This window comes from Thunnus maccoyii, chromosome 23 (genome assembly GCF_910596095.1).
Source record: "Thunnus maccoyii chromosome 23, fThuMac1.1, whole genome shotgun sequence".
Taxonomy (NCBI): domain Eukaryota; kingdom Metazoa; phylum Chordata; class Actinopteri; order Scombriformes; family Scombridae; genus Thunnus; species Thunnus maccoyii.
In genome coordinates this window covers 7,287,877-7,305,788 of record NC_056555.1, presented here as the reverse complement: position 1 = coordinate 7,305,788, position 17,912 = coordinate 7,287,877, and the positions used below count along the sequence as shown (strand labels likewise).

General features: G+C 38.6%; 1 protein-coding gene across 8 annotated transcripts in view; it reads left to right on the top strand.

Moving 5' to 3' along the window:
- Nucleotides 1–10,139, top strand: part of LOC121890991 (synapsin-3-like) — a 117,492-nt gene extending 107,353 nt beyond the window's left edge. For all 8 annotated transcript variants that reach the window (XM_042403681.1, XM_042403685.1, XM_042403686.1 and 5 more), the window contains 4 exons: nucleotides 5,281–5,412; nucleotides 6,282–6,300; nucleotides 6,422–6,575; nucleotides 6,829–10,139. In XM_042403681.1, the coding sequence (XP_042259615.1) occupies nucleotides 5,281–5,412; nucleotides 6,282–6,300; nucleotides 6,422–6,575; nucleotides 6,829–6,952 (429 nt within the window). In that variant the 3' untranslated portion in view covers nucleotides 6,953–10,139. The remainder of the gene's footprint in view (nucleotides 1–5,280; nucleotides 5,413–6,281; nucleotides 6,301–6,421; nucleotides 6,576–6,828) is intronic.
- The last annotated feature ends 7,773 nt before the right edge of the window (nucleotides 10,140–17,912 follow it).

Here is a 17,912-nt window from a genome sequence, read left to right as displayed (position 1 = left end):
TTCCTCATGAAAAGATCTACCAAAGAGAATAGCATCACGTTACATTAAGTTAAAGTTAAAGCTGCTCTAAACAATATTTTTATATTAGCAATGGATCATCTGATAATATGTAATGTGAAAGGGGTCATGTTCATATAAACATCATGAATCCTGATTTATAAGGCAAAAGTACTGTCAAATTCAGGTTTCATTTTGAGATAGAAAGGCAAGAGGTTTTACATTCAGATATTTCAGAACTCTGATAGCAAACCATGATGTTTTGGTACCAATTTCTCTTTGGTTTTGATGGTATCATCCCTCCGACAGAGAAGGTTCTTTTCACAGCTGCCATTTTGCCCCAGTATTCAGCAGTCACGCAAATTCAAGAAATTCATCATAGAAGATGCGCAGAGACCAATTTCCACACATACAGGATGTGAAAATAGACTAGAATATGTGATGCAGGAACAAGATGATTGAGTTTTGAGTAAGGGGCATGATTTGCTTTCTCTCAAATTGAAAAACTCTCACTTTGCTATCACTATTGTTGTCACTTTCTCCACTGGCACATAAAAAACACTCTTAAAATGCTCAGACAGGTCCAGTCTTGTTGTATGCTGGTCATTGCAAAACAGGAAGTCACTAGCTGAAGTGGAAGTAGAAAAGGAATGTTGAGAGAAAAGTAGAAAGGCAAATCCTAACATTCCCTTAGAAAGCTCTCACATGGTAAAGGCTGATGATATGCTATGTAAGATGATGTAATGATGTGACTGGGACTTTTCCTGTAAGGATTGTACTCAGGAGAGAAGCACGAGACAAATAGTTGTATCATCTGTCATCAGTTTTGTTTTTAGAACAGCCTCAATTGTATTCAAATCTGAGGAAACAGGCTGGTCTGGGACATCTGACATGGCCATATTTAGACTGAGAGCATGACATCACACTTCTCTCTATCTATACACTGGGTGAGGTCAACAGTGAGAAAATAAACCTCTTTTTTAAAAACTATCTCAGGAAATATCTACCAGCTCCCCAGAGATATGTGGTCTTAGAGCTGGGCTGTTTGGAAAGAGAAACCAGTGACACAGTGAAGTAACAATGTTCTCTGACGAGCAACACCTCATCCTCTTCTTTTTTATCTCTCTCTCTCTCTAACACTTCAGCATGATGGAATTTAATTAACCGCGACAGGGAGAAAGCTGTCGGTCCATCACGGTGGGAATCTGTTTTTTGTTCCAGACTAAGACATCAGCCATGACACCTCTCCCTAATGGGAAGTAATTAGGTGCTCACGGGCGCTTCATTAACAGTTTACTGCAGCTGATATTAACATGAGGCAGACTTTGAGTCAGTTCAATTAAAAAACCTACAGACATTGGAAGATGTTGTGACATGACTTCCCACAACATCATGACACTGCACAGCCTAATGACAAATGACATGACAGCAAGGACTACAGTAAGAATGGCATGTCATGCCAGCTATGCCAACAACATGACAACAGGGCATAAAATGACACAATGCAACAGAACTTGATTATATAATCTCATATAACATAACAGTGATATGATATGGTGCAACACAATAGGAAACAATCGCACAACAATCACAGCACATGATCAGTCATGATACATCATATACAAAGTACAGACTTAAACTTCTCATCAATTATTGCATGGATTGCCATGAAATTTGGTACAAACATTCAGGATGAATTGCAATAACATTGGTTATAGGTCCTTAGCTCTTCATCTAGTGCCAACATTAGGTAAAAAATTGGATGTGTCCAATACTTTGGTTTTATGATCAAATACCTGCAAAACTAATGACAGTCCCATCAGCCTCATCTGTGTTTAGTGCTAATTAACACATGTTAACACACAGTAAACCAAGATGGTGAACATGCAAAACATTATACATGCTAATATGTGCTACCATGCATTGAATGACAATACTAACATGCTGATGTTTTCAGCATGTATCACTATTTAGGCCTCACAGAGCCTTTAGCATGGCTAATGTATGATGGATGTTGTTATGCCATATATGATATATATATTATGTGACGTTATGCAACATTATATGACATAACAAGACCTCACAGAACAGAAGAGAATAGTATGAATCAAAATCTACATGACATGACATTACTGCTAATACTTTTTTAAAAACAATGTAACTCAATAATGATATGACAAGACAACACACACAACAGTTCATGATTTGACTCAATACCATGACATGATTTTCATGACAGAATGAGCCATGACTCTTCATTATATGACATTCATGAGCTACTTGAATGAGACAGAAGTAGCATAAATCATAAAAACCATCAAGCTAGCAAGAGGGAGGGGTATAAATGCAACTATCAAGTTGTTTTCCTAGGAAAACATTACCCTGTGCCCATCCCTGTACCACAACTGCACCATAATTTTGAATGAACACATTTCACATGTTGTGCTTTGTGAACTTTCCCATACAGCAGGGTACATTGTCCAGACAGAACACTGTGCAGCTCAATAAAAGTGCAGAATAACACCTCTGTGTTCCAGTGCTGAAAAGGCCAGTGGCAGTCCCAGTCTTCTGCTAGATGACTCTGTATCCTAATAAATCAGCAGGGTGGATCCCAGCTCTGCTTGCCACCACACACCGTTTGAAGTGGGGCCTGGTGGTTGTTTGCCAGGCCTCTGCTCAGTCCCATGTGGTGATGACTCAACTGGCCAAAACACCGTGCCACACCCCACCTCACCGCCAAACCCTAGCCAAGAATCTGGGTACACGCAGAAAAGGAAGGGATTTAAAGGGTTTTTTGGAAAGGGTAGTGGTTCTGTGTGGATCAGTATGATCCTAAAAATCTCAAAAACATTGGTACCTAAGAACACAGAGGGGATTTTAAAAGCTCTTTCAGTTCTCCAGATTTGGATTGTTCCATGCATTCTTGAAAGTCAAATTTAATGGAGATTTTAATTTTCCTTTGTGGTTTGCCATGTTTCCACATGAAACAATATCATGGGACAGAGTTTAGCACTGGGAGGGGCTTGATCAAGAATGGTCTGCCTGGGCCTTAACCAAAATCTATGTCATATTTTTATTGGATGTAGCTTTTATACACTGTGGTAAGTGTATTAAGTACTTTGGCACCTTCAAAGACCAAAAAGCGTGGGATTTACATATCATATTCAGACTGAATTGCCATTTTGTTTTAATTAATTTGTTCAATCTGACATCATGTTCATGTTAGCCAATTTTTTGTTGGGAGTGGAGGTAGTGAGTGACGTATCCTTCCCGCCAACGTCATTTTCAGCCAGCACAGAAGCTGTAATAGTGGTTGCTAGGAGCATTTAAGGTTTTTCATGACATCTGAGGAAATATGAGAGTGTAAGAGTTGTTATTTCTTGTACAGCATCAATACCATCCCTGCTTATTGTCATTTTTGTGGCCATTTTTCTGTCACTATGTTTCATGGATCTAGCTAGGTATCTAGCTGGCTACGCAAGAAGATGATATTGACATTCTTGATCCCGCCTACAAAGCTCTGATTGGTTGACTGTTTCTCCAACCAACAGCTGTCAGTGGGTGCAACACCAGTGAATCACTGAATAAATTACAGATGTGGGAGGTGATTCAGAGGTCTTTAGGCTACAATTTAAGGATAGATATAGTAGTAGAACTATAGATTCCCTGAACCGAATTTCATCTGACCTTTAAATGGTTCTGTAAATGGTTCTAAAAGTGGACCTCTTAGGTTTTTGTGGTGTGAAATAAGCCCCAAGTGCAACTTATCAGCTGCTATATAGACCATTTTAATAGTGTAACATTAGCAACAGCAAGTCCCTGGCTCTGCAAAGTCTTTGTGTACATCAGTAATGTCTTGTGCCATCAAAGGTCACACATTTCAATCTAACCAAACACCACCTGATCTGTGTGTTTTATGTTGCAAACCTGCCTGTCACGAATTGCCACTTTAGGGACAAATAAAGTATTTTGAATTGTATTGAATTGATGCCACTAATAAAAACAACCTCAACCAGAGAAAGAATGGGGAAGCCCATTCAGTGAAATTAATTGGTGCACTGTTTGGAACGGGATCCCTGCATGCTTTCTGTGGCACATGGTCGGGCTGTGCTTGGCGTACACTGTGTACGAACGGATCAGGACATGCATGCATGCGTGGCGCTGTGTTTACAGCCTGTGGTCGGGGCGCGGTGCAGCAGCCCCATCCGCTGCACTGGGCATCTGCATCCAAGCCAGCAGTGCCAGCAGCCACACTTCTCTGCTGCTGTTTGTTTTGGTCTTCAGGGAGGAGGACAGCGGGTCTCCAAGCTCCATGTGCTTCTGTGGTTCTCCAGTACACGTGTACGTGCATGTGAGCTGAAGTGGTGGGAAAGTTGTTGGTTGTTTTTTTTCTTTCTTTCTTTTTTTTTTTTTTTGAGGTTAATTATTTGTGTGGCAATGGATGTGGTCTGTGCCCTTCCAAGTCATGCCCGGGGCAACATAATATTTACAGATGGAGTCACATTTTATCGTTCACTCACTGGAAATTCTAATTTTTCTCCCTTTTTGCACAGGGTGGCACAGAAAAATAATACTTTAAAAGATAAGACATGCACTGAAATATGCCATTTCACTTATCTACAACATTAAATGGAGGATAGGTCAGTGACTCACAACTTTTTCATCTCATGTAGCAGTACCTTATCTCAGGCTGCACATGCAGAGTAAACAACTTAAGTTTCACTTTTACTTTGATTCACGTGATTGATGGCTCTTGTGGCTGAGAGGCTGGAGAATTATGAGAGATAAAAGAGGGGAAAAAAGCAAACATTGGAGAAAATTATCTCTTATGCTAATCTTCTACAGGGTCTCACTACAGTTTAGTAGGACAGATGTAGAATGAGGGACTTTCTGAGGAGCATGACAGTGCATGGGAACAAACAGAAAAGTTAGTGTCATGCTCAGTGCATCCGGCCATAAATTGTATTTAAAATCAGCAGAGTTTTTATAACTTGCATCCTCTGAACTCAACAGTCACACACTACATAGCAGAACATTATTGTATATGTAATCTATATAAAATAACTATCATTACTGGCAAGACTCCACTGAGTCCATTATCACTGACATAATCTGGGACCTGAGAGAGAGCATATACAATATCTAATCTTTGTATAATAAAAGATACAACACTGCCATCTAGTGGAGGAATGGTGTTGGGCCTCAGCTGAAGAGCTGTCACTCCACACTGTCAGTAGATTTAGGAAACATCCATCCAGGAGGCTGTTTTTTCTCTCTCTGTAGGTGATGGACAGCTCCATGTCTCTGATTGGTGAACATGTGGAGGAAGATAAACAGCTGATCACAGAGCTAGTCATCAACAAGATGGCGCAGGTTCTGCTGGGAGTTTCCACACCTCAGCCATCCTCTGTTAAGGTACATCTGACACATTTGCTTTAAACAGTTACCATAATAAATTCTACTGCTGTAACTACTGCTACTGATATGAAAAGTACTGTTGATACCTCAAACTGCTGCTACTGCTACTATCATTACTACAACTGTACTACTTATCATACTACTATGACTGTTACTGCTACTATACCCATTATTACCATTCTGTACACACAACTGCTACTAATACTGCCGCTGTTAATACTAATAAAATTGCTATCATTCAACTCCTATTATAAACAAAAATGTTATTTACCACCATTGATAGCATTACTAATACCATCACTGATTTTTCTTCTGTTACTACTACTACTACCATTGCTACTATTACTAATAATATTACTAAGCCTGTCAATAATATTAGATTAGATTAGATCAGATTAGATTGTCATTTAACAAGTACTTAACAATGAGATGCAGTTAGCGTCTAACCAGAAACCTTCATGTTGGGAAATTAAGCCTACAGAAGGTGTAACTGAACAGCAAACTGAATCAATAAAATATCGAAATCTTTGTTTTTAGTATCTGGGAGATGTGACTTGGGGGAATTTTGACTATAACCTCAGTATTTTTTAAATCCTGGCTACGGCCCTGTATATAGTAACTACTATGATTACTTTTGCTAATATTTGTGCTGGTACTATATTACTTAAGCATCATCACTACATCTAATGTGCCACTTCATTACTGCTATCTCACAGATTTTATCCAGGAAATATAACTTCAACAGTACAATAACAGTACAATATTAGGTGGAATAACAGTCTCTGAAATATATGCTATACATCTGAAACCTCCTCTACTGTCTTAACTATATCAGTGTGTTTCTCTCTTTATCCCTCTGTCCACAGACCACACAGCCCAGACGAGGTAAGAAATACTCTCTTTATTATTATAACAGTACTTGCTGCTGCTGTGTTAGGGTCAAAAACTGACATATGTGTGTTTGTGTGTTTGTGTGTGTGTGTGTGTGTGTGTGTATGCACTGCAGGGGGACACCGCTCTGCCTCCGCCTCTCCCTCCCAGTCAGCCCAGGGTTCACCACAGCGAGCCCGGTCAGCCAACACCTCACCCAGTCAGGCCTTCCAGCCTGGGCCCATCCCCACCGCCGGACCTGGGGCTCAGAAACAGTCACCACAGCTAAAGTAGGTCCAGACAGAAGTTCCAGTAATATCACAAAGATAATGTAATGCCTCATGCTGCTACTAGGTGGAGACATGGAGTCAGCTGACAAACTGTCTCCTTTAAATCAACACTTACATGCAGAAAAAAACTACATCAGTTTAATGAACATTTGTGGAGTGAAGGTTACATTCAGAAGGAACACTTTTCACCTTTCACCTTCCTGTCTTACTGAAAAAGAGCAGAAAGTAAACTACTGTTCTGTTTACCACACAGCAAATCCCAATCGCTGACCAACACCTTCACAGAGACGTTACGAGGAAACGTGACCGACGACGAGGCCAAAGCTGAGACCATCCGCAGCCTCCGACAGTCCTTTGCCAGCCTCTTCTCCGACTAAGAGCCTCTTCAGACGCTTCTGCTTTCTGTCAGTTGTCAGGTTAAAAGAAAAACCTGACTGGTTAATCTGTTAAGGAGTCTCCTTCCTCCTCACAGCCTCAGCTTCCTGTTATTTTTCTTTCCTAAGTATTTGTGAAGTTTAACACCTGCTGTCCACAGATAAATTTACCACTTGAAAGGCCAACTGATTTTAGGTGTCCGAGACAAAGGCCACCAAGCTGTTGACTGAAGATGTCAAATATAGTCATCACCTGTATTTCCTCTGGTGATTTATGAACAGACACACAGAGGGTAGGTGTTGGAAAAAACCATGTAAAGGTATTGTTAAACTGACATATTTGTCTTCCTTACAGGAGATTCTTAGAGATGTAGGAGGTCACCTCAAAGTCAGAATCAAACCAAACCCCATTTAAATTTCTGTTACTTTTACTCAGATTGATTGTCCTGTCTGTTTCTTCTCTGCTGTTCATACCAGTTAAGACCAGATGAAGAAATAGATCCATATAAGCATCAGTCCAGCCTTTCTCTTGTTAAATCTTTGCAGACATGGAACTGCAACCCACTCCTTATACCCATAATCCCTTGTGTTTTTATTGAACGGCACTGAAGGGCTCATGGTAGGAGGAGAGCCTATTTCAGAAAGAATCAACCCAAACATGTGACTGATCCCTAAAACTAAGATCAGCAGTCAGATATTAACAACTTGGCCTTTCTAGTGGTAAATAATTACAGTAAATAATCATAATCTAGCTCGTACTGCTTGGGATATTGTCGTTATTCTGCATTCAGTTTGTCCAACCAGTGAAACTGTTTATTATCTGGTCATGTTTGATTTGTCTATATATATATATTTATTTATAATTCATTTAAATTATTTAAATTGACATGCAGCTTCCGAAACATTTGCAGATGTCTACGGCAATATTCTTATCTTAAACTGTTCCAGTTAACTTATGAGAAATGTACTGAATCCTCACAGCTCACCAGCGATTCTGAGCATCTTGCCAGCAGCCACATTTCTCAGACATCCGTGTGCTGTAGACACATATTGGCTTACGTAGTGACTCCTCTACCTTGGCCTGACATTACCAAAGTGCTTTTTAATAAAACCGAAAAAAAAAAATCCCCCACGCACTGGGTCAAGAAAACAATCACACAGCTAATCAACCTTTGAGCTTGTGATTTCACAAGGTGCAAATGCTGTACTGGCTTACAGCCATCGTCTTCCATCACAGCTCAGATCTTCTCCTCCAGTCCTTCTTTTTTCGTTATTTAGTGTGTTGTGCTTTGTGAATAGCACTACGGAATATTTTTTGTGGGGGATTTGTATCATACCTACTATTGCTGTGTGTTTTAAGGCGAACAATGAGGACGTAATATTTAGAGACTTTTAAAGAACCTAAATTTCCACTGAGAAAGAAGAGGTTTGGTTGTATAACATCGCAGCCTATAACTTTATTCTCTACTACTAATGAGACTGCAGATAATTTATCATTGAAAGTGTTCATTTTCATCTTGGTCAAATGATGTGTATGCAACATCTGCAGTGGTAGCAGCAAAAGCAGACAGCCTCTTCAAATATTCATCCTGCTTTGGAACTGCATGCAAATGTTTAGTGAATGTTGTAGAGTCGAATTGGTATTTCCTAACAGAAACCCACCACAAGCTTGTGATCTTAAGTACTCTTTAAAGCAGCAAAACCAATAGTAACACTTTATTTTATGGGTCCCAATATTTCTTCATAATAATTCCAGGAAGTTTCCTGTAAAGGACTGTTTAATTTGGTGCAAATTCTAGCAAAGATATAGACAATGTTCTGAGAAAGTACTCATAGTAAGTATCCAGAAAAATGAAACGATGTAGTAGTTGCTTTGTTTAGCACAGTTTCAGGCGGTTGTTGATTCCCTCCAAAGAAAGGCATCGCTACATTAAATTGATGCTCCAAGTTAGTTAGTAACGCCTCAACATTTTGACTTTATGTATTCGTCAGTAATAGCATAACTGATGAAAACATATTGTCTACAAATTGTAGTAAATTTGTAACAAATTGTAGTAAATTGTATTTTTTTGCCTTCTTTCTGAAGCACCTGATACAGTATTGAGACATGCGTACATTATGTTGTAGCCATCACTTTTTTCAGTCATTATTAACTGTCACTGACTGAAGATACATTTGGATACATATAAATATTCCTTTATTTAATGGAAATCTTATTTTCCAATTTTGTATATAAAACTACTGTACTTTAGTAAAAGAAAAAACTTAAACGTACACCAACTATAAATACTGTCTCCTTTTTCTTTATAATTAGCACCAAATTAAGTTTTTTCAAGGAACCTTCCTAAAAACACATACAGGTACATATCATAAAATTACTATTACTATATTATTATAAGGGAACAGCAAGGGCCCATAAAGAAAACTGTTATAAAATAAACAAAAAAAAAAACCAGGAGTGACTCTATCTTCAGATTTCTGTGCAGAGCACAATAACAATCAGTTTATGGCTCTTTTTGCTGGAAAATTATCAACATCTCTGTAATTCCTGAATAAACCTAGATTACTTTTTTATATTTGATTCAGAGAAAGTTAGTGTCATTAGGTGTCAGAGTGACTGAAATATCAGTGTGACTTCAGTTTCTTTTTACAAAGAGGACATGAATATACTACTGGTTGACATGCAGTTTAAATGGACCTGTCATTAATCCAAAGTCTGAAGTTCTTATAGTTCTTTTTAAAGTAATACAATTGTTAATAATAATAACAACAACCATAACAATAATGATGATAATAATAATAATAATCATAAAAATAATATGGACCCTTTTTAAGGTAAATATAATTTAAATGCATGAAGCTGTATAAAATGTATGGTGGTGTGTGTGGGTGTGTATGTGTGTGTGTGTGTGTGTGTGTGTGTGTGTGTATAGTTGTAAATTAGCCATTATGATTAATAATGACTACAACAAAAAATAGAAAAACTGCCCATATTTGCAATAATTATGTTAATAATAATTGTTAGGTTTTCATGCAAGTTTGATTTAAAACCTTGAAGCTTAAAACTTTGCCTTTCAGTCTCACTGGCAGTGACATGAAAAACTTACAGCACTACTTCAACATTTTGGGAAATACGCCTATTTGCTTTCTTGCTGAGAGTTAGATAAGAAGATTGTTACGACTCTTAGCTTAGCATAAACACTGGAAATGGGGAAACAGCTAGCATGTCTCTATCAAAAGGGAACAAAATCTGCCTACCAACACCTCTAAAGCTCACTAATTAGCACATTATTAGCAACTTATCATTTTTACACTTTTCATTTTGTACGGCTTACACAAATGAGATGTAACATGTTAATTAGTGAGCTTTAGAGGTGCTGGTAGGCAGGTTTTGTAAGATTCAAAATATCCAGAAATATCCTGACTAGCTATTTCCCTTGTCTCCAGTCTTTGTGCTAAGCTAAGCTAATCGCGGTGGCTGGCTGTAGCCTTATATTTAATGGACTAGAAATCCGATACATGTATTTCCCTAAATGTCTAACTGTTGTTTTAACATTGTTTGTTCACAGTGCTAATAAAGTGTTATCTTCACGAATACACACTACAGTGCTCACTGTAACATCAACCACATTAAGAAATGATTCAGATTGTATTGACACTTCTATTAATTGCTGCTTTGGAGGCAAAAATAATCTGATTGGTTGCATTTACTCTCAATTTGTCACAGAGCCACAGAATCACAACACTTAGCTTGCTGCCCACCTTCCATCACAAAGTCTTTGCCAGTGATATTTTCCTTTTTTGCCAAAATTATGATTCTTTTGCTCCATCCAACCAGAACCAATCACTGGTTGTTATAGTGCTGCCTCAGAGGATTGTTTGTAAAAGTGAAATCCTGATCTGCAGTAAGCTTTCTCGTGGAATCAGTGTCTTGTCATTGAGCACTTTTGCAACTAGTTCATCACCTTTGGCACTGTGTTAAAATGGACCAAATTTGCATTTCATTGTAAGACCCCTTAAGGTTTAAAGCATTGTTTTGTCTTTACTGTAAAGATGCCTACCAGTTAGTACCTAATACTGCAGTGTGATAAGCCATAACCAAACCATAAGGATTTACTATCCCTTATGTGCCATGCAATAATGGCTGTGACGTCGCTCATAAACTGACATATTAACTTAAATCACTGTGTTCGATAACTTTAAAGACATGAGGTGGACTGTCCTGTCCTACAGAGGCAAACAACAGTAACTGAAATCAAACCACCTGATCAATGATCTGTTACTAGTGCCTCTGTCAGGATGAAAGATAAACTTTGATGTCAGATTTCTCAGTTTTATCACTCTCTGTGTTTGACAGTTGGGATCAAACTGTTGTCATACATTCATGCTCATCTCTTTTGGATAGATTATTATAAGTGACCACATGTTAGATGATGATCTGCTTTTTTTTCAGCCAGATAAAGTCTCCCATTCAGCTGCTAAAGCTTAACACACTTGATTTTTTTTTTGGATTTGACTCAATTCGAATTGAGCTGCAAAGTTTAGTAACTACCTCAAGTTCAGCAATGCTTTGCAGAGACTGACTTTGGAGTGGTAGTACTGGAAAATATCTTGTGAAATGAGCAGTGTTTTTGATTGAAATTGATATGATCCGTGCATGAAAAGTGAGAGGAATCTGTTCCCTCAACAGGAAGGGATTAGTTTGATACGTGAATTATAGAAAAACAAAAAAACGTTATGTCTGTGATGTCAACATGAGGGGATATTGAAGATGGGAGTTGCTGCTTGTTTCTGTTTCAACTTGTTTGAGCCAAAACATCAGAGCAGAGGCAGCAGACTGTGAGAGCTTTGCATGTGACAGCAACCAGACTATAATGTAACAACATCTCAGTCACTGAAACACTCCCCAAACATAACCTTAGGACTCCATAATTTTCAAAATCGCCACATTTCATCACTGAGACCTCACCTTTCTTTAAAGCTTTTCTGAAGTTTTTGTTGCCACAGCTTCCCAGACCGCCAGGGCCCCTGAAGGCCCCCAGCATCATTGTCTGGTACTGTATGTGGTCGTTCATTTCATTTCAAGTCAGTAACTTAAATAACTTTGTTCATCCCTAGCATGGGACTTAAAAACGGGCAAAACTGTTTTATAATGTGCATGACTAAAGCACAATATAAATTGAAATAATGATAATCTAAAAATGTAATAGTCTACCTTTATCATTTGAATTGATATTGTGCTTACATGGTGCATATTCCTAAATACAATTGCGTTTAAAATGTCCACATATTGACCAAAGTGACGAAAGATTATTTGATGTCAATTTAAAGATGTCTGATCAATAGCCAGTCGTTAGATGATCTTAATTTCCCACCAGATTTGCTAGAGAAGCTTTTTATTTATGTATTTATATTCATGAATTGCCTGATAAAGTACATATAATGAAGCTGCCACTTGTAGCCAGTTGTGCACACTGTGTCTTAAAGGCAACAGGATACACACACAATGCACAGAGAGTTGGAGGAACAGGTGGGCCATTTGGGGCCCATGGCTCATTTTAGCCCTGGGCCCCAAAGCCCGCTAATCCGGCCCTGGTCCTCATTTTTTTGTTCTTTTTTTTTTGTGCCACCAACTATCACAGCTTCAGCTCCACTCAGACTTCCTCCCTGAATTTAATCAACTCCTAGATTTCCAAAGCCGCCAGCTGACGTCACAGACACTACAAGTTGTGCTCATTTCACAAAATTTGAGATTGAATTTCATCACTTCACCCCCATCTTTTTTTTATGAAATGATTTCTGTCAAATCTGATGTATTATTTTGAGAAAAGGCAATACTCTGCTATGTTTAACATTGTGATTATCTTTTGATTGTGACACAGTTGAGTCATTAGGCTCAACTGTGGGTGTGTTGAGCTGGAAAACTGAATTCAATATGCAGCCACAGAGACTTGCCATTTAAATACAGCTACTACTGCAAGGAAATCTAGTCCACTTTAAATGTGGCGTTTGTAAATGAGAGAAATACTGTCATTGCACGGGTTTAGTCGCCGATCTTTCAGTCCAGTGTGTCCCTTTCTCTCTGCTGAATGGTGGATGGTATTGTGTGGTACTTTAAGTGTATTAACGTTACTCTTCTGTATATTGGTGTAAATGTGGCATGAAAACCAACCCCTCTTGTGTGCCTCAGGTGTGTAAATTTGGTCGTCATGTGATCTTAATGTCTGGCTGCTTATTTGTGAGAAGTGTGATGCATCTCATGTGTTTCTGTAATTTATTAGTATCAATATTATTTTGTTTTCTGTACATTTGTTCTTTTGTCTGAAAAATCAAGATTTATGTTATTAAAGGTAACAACTTTTATTATACCTGGCTGTGCATTCCACTTTCATAAGTCATCCAATGAGCTCCACATGGCCAGATTTGAATGCTTTTCTCCATTTATGGTCACTGCAAGAGAGGTCCTGGCTATTACTCTACTTTTTAAAAGTCCTGTTTGAAATACGCAACTTTCAGAGTATGTAGTGATAATCTCAAAATCCCTTCATCTTGGATTACTACTGTATTTTATACCTCTTGGCATGAAGCTCAGGGTGCTAAAAGCTGACTGGCAACACAAGGCCACAGAGAAGAAAACCTGCTGGACTCCAGCGCCTCCTTTCATCCGCTTCCCACTTTACGTCAAGCTTTGAAATGAATTGTGTTAAGCACTAATGCTACAGAGGTAATATGAAACACATTCAGTCATGAATATGTCACTGCACACACGCTCACACTTTATTACTCTTCAAACAATAGCATCATCACTCAGATATTTCTTAGACTACTTCTCAGTCTGAATGTGCCTGTCAAACTGAAATGTTCACAGTTATTTCCAAAATGGCAAAAAATGACTTGTTTGGAACTGATGTGCTGTTCATGGAGATGATAGATATTCTTTTTTGCCATTAGTCAATTTTTTAAACATATTTTAACGCTGCATTAACTGATTTTTGGGTACTTGAGTGCAACACATCAAGCTGTAAGCGATAAACACAACACTGACATTCAGTAATATTACCTTTTAAAGTTGATATGGTGAATGTGTTAGCAAACAGTTGCTTATTTACACATTCAGCAGATATAAAATTAGCATTCATTTAGAGATGTGTTAATGACCACCTGGTGATTATAATCCCATATTAACTCACCTTTCAGCTCTTCTGGTCTCCACTGACTCCTGAGAGATATATGTGGCTCTTTAGCTGTTTAATGCTCCAATATATTCACCAACTAGTTGCTAAGTTTGTCTGTCAGCCATTTAGGGCTTTGCAGGTGGGTTTATCAGAGTGTTTTTCATTGAAAACAGCTGCCTGCTGTTGCTGGAAAAGAGGTTGATGATAGAAGTAAGAGTGAAACAAAACAGTAAGGTTGTGGGCCATAAAATCAAAACAATGAGCTAAAAGATGGTAAAACGCTCTATAAAGCTGAGAGGAACTGCAGAGTTGGGTCATGATTCTCTATGGGTTTGTCAATGCGAGCATCCCCTTTCACATTACACATAGTAATTTTATCCATTGTTAATACGAAAATATTGATTAGTGCAGCTTTAAATGTGCAGTTTTTCTAGTATAAAAGAAAGTAAGTGGTGTTGGAATATTGCGAAAACAACAGCATCAGCCAGATAAATCAGGAAATCAGTAAAAAGGTCTAAGATATACAACCAAACCAAGTATTTTAAAAAGTTGGTCCCGATACCCTGCATCCCTTTTCTAGAAGTGGTTGAACAGTCCATTGGAGGGGTTGCATGATGAACTAAAGAGCCAAAAAGACAATGCAAGTTTGATGCTGAAGGAGGATTTTCCACAACTTGGCAACCCAAAAGTCATTTTTATTAATGGCTTATAAATGATATATAAAGCCATGGCTAATAAAGCTGTTAATTAAAGCTAATAAACCCTTTATAAAGGCCAGAAAGTGGCACTTTTATAACAGATAAACTATTCTAATACAGATGTATTACATACAATATACTTATAGTTTGAAGCTTAGTTAATAGTAAAATATGAAAAGCTGATTTATAAGAATCTGCTGTAAACATCATACTTAACCTGAAAAAAAAAAACAGGTCAGTGAATTAAAGCTCCACCAGTTCCTCATGTTTGCTTCCCCTCTGATTTATTCTTCTTCCAGTTGGTCTCTAAGAAATCACCCTAAGAACATAATGTGATGACAAGTAAAAATAAAAATACTGTTTTGTTAAGACTGAAAACATCACAGCATGTGCGGTACAGTATGTACTGCAGACCACCCTGACTACCTTCAACAGCAGTTGATTTACTCCCCGATGCAGAGTTAAAATACAACATTACATAACATTACATTATGCCTCCCCAGGAAATGGTCTTATCTTTAACTTCAATCAGTTTAATACAATTTCCTAGCACACATTCACCTCGTATATGTAAATTTAATCCCTGAAAGAGATTTAACACTCTTTCTGTATGGCATTAGAGCTGAATATAAATATGCAGAAAAGGAATCTGGCCATATTGTCTTTCAAAACCTCAGATCAGTTGACCTCTGACCCTCTACGACACACTAAACCTTATAAACTTCCTCACAGTTTTTCCTGCAGTTCACATTTGTTTCCCAAACTGAGACATATGTTGCATACCAGACCCCTGGCTGCCTGATGGTAATCTGCTGCCAGTGTGATTTCTTGCATTCTCAAGGTGGAATGTCAAATCTCTCATCTGCCACAGGTCTCTGCCTGCCTGCAGCTATGCGATAGTACATCTCTACAACACAGTGCTTTATAAATGTGTTCTGAAAAAAAGGAAAGTCATCAACACCCTTTTCCTGGTGGGGCTGTTCTGGATAGAAATCACAAGTGTGGAAGACTCCTTGAGTAAGGTAAAGGAATTAAACCAGTAGGGGGCATTGTGCTCCCAAACAAAACCCATCCTTCTTCATAGCCTTCCTCACATGGACAAGATATTTAATCTGTGTTCATTGTACACGTTTAGATTAAATGGAGAGGAAGTCATTACTGCTATAGTTCATCTGTAACACCAGTATGTCTGTTGTTTTGCCTGGAAACTAGAGAATGATTTACCCGCAGAAGCAAAGGTGGATGAATTCAACAAACAAGGCGGCACAAACAAATTTCACATGACTTAATTCCTTTTTTTCTTTTCTTTTTTTTTTACCTCCATCATATCAGAGTTGTACTATTAATTACATTGACACCAAAAAGTGGGATTTTTACTTTGTTACGGTATTATAGTACTCAAAAACATACTGTGGTCCTGCCATTTCTTTCTCTCGCTGTTAATTTTGTGTTAAAAACAGCAGCACATAGGTAAATAACACATTTTTGAGACATTTTGAGTGATTTGTGAACTGTAGTGATCTAAGTATGGTGCATGTTGCATGTTATTCTAATCAAATTGCAGATTGTCTTAGTAGCATTTTGACACATTAAAACTGCATTATGAAATTATATTATCTAAATTTATTTATTTATTTATCTTTTCTATTTAGTATGCTGGTCTGTTACACTGGCTGACTGTACTGACAATACTGTAGTTTCACAAACATTTCTTAATAAGATAGACTTTATTGTCCTGAAGGAAATTTGTCTTGGACACGTGAAGTATCTGCTGTTAAAAATAAAAATAGCATAGTGCATACATATGGTACATATACAGACTGTCACCCATACAAATGCACACACACAGTCCCTACAGGACATGCACAGACTGCCATCAACCAACAAATTGCACACTGCCCATCATACCTGTAGTCATCATAATGGTGTACATAATATGTACAGTAAGAGCAAAGCAGCCTCATCAACATAGAGTCATCATAAAGTGTACATGTGAGCAGCATTACAGGTGTTAGCCTCTGGCTAGCTTGGCATTTAGGGATTTGATGGACAGGGGGACAGAGGAGTTCTTAAAGTGGTTGAGCCTGTACTGGGGGACTCTGAAGCGTCTGCCTGAGGGAAGAAGCTGGTACTCAGGGTGGACAATATTGGTGGGGTCTTAAATAATTTTTTGGGCCTGTCTGATGATTGTTTCATCAAAGACAGTCTGGAGTGTAGGATGCTGCCTGATTCCCATGATTTTCATGGCTCTCTGTGTTAACAGTGTAATTTGGGCTTTCACACAGCACTGAGGTTGCCAAAGCAGGCTGAGATGTCATATTGCAGGATGCTCTCAGCTACAGCATGGTAGAAGAAGAGCAACACTATCTGGTTGACACCAAAGACCCTCAGCCTACGAAGGAAGTGTAGCTGCTGTTGGACCCTTGTGCAGACATTTTCTACCTATACACTCCATGTCAGTTTGATGTCGATGTGTATGCCCGGGTATCTGTAAGAGTCAACCTGGGCTATGTTCTGGTCATGGATAACCACTGTTGAGTGGTCTCCAATGGATTTAGGGTCAAACAGCATCTCCTCTGTTCTCTTGATGTTGAGGGTGAGGAAAAGTTCTCACACCACTGGACAAAGTTCTGCTTATATTTGTATACAACCGTATATAGTGTGTTGGACATGAGACCCAGGATAGCTATGTCATCAGAAACCTTTATAATTGTTAGCAGTGCTGCATGTGCATTCATTGGTGTACAAGGTGAACAGGACTGGGGAACTAACACACCCCTGGGGGGTGCCGGCGCTGATGGTCAGGGGCTTCAGACAGATTCCTGTTCACCCGGACCTGCTGGGTGCAGTTGGTCAGAAATGAGCGATACCATTTAATAGTGAAAGGTTTGGCATTTATCTGCTGCAATCTTTTCAGGAGGACATGAGGTTGCAGGACATTAAAGGCTGAGCTGAAGTCTATAAACAACAATCTAGCACAGGCTCTAGGATTGTCAAGGTGTTTAGTCACTGAGTGCACTATACTGTTGGTTGCATCATCAGTGCCTGGTGTTTGCAAACGGGTAGGGATCTAGCTGTGGGTCCACATAC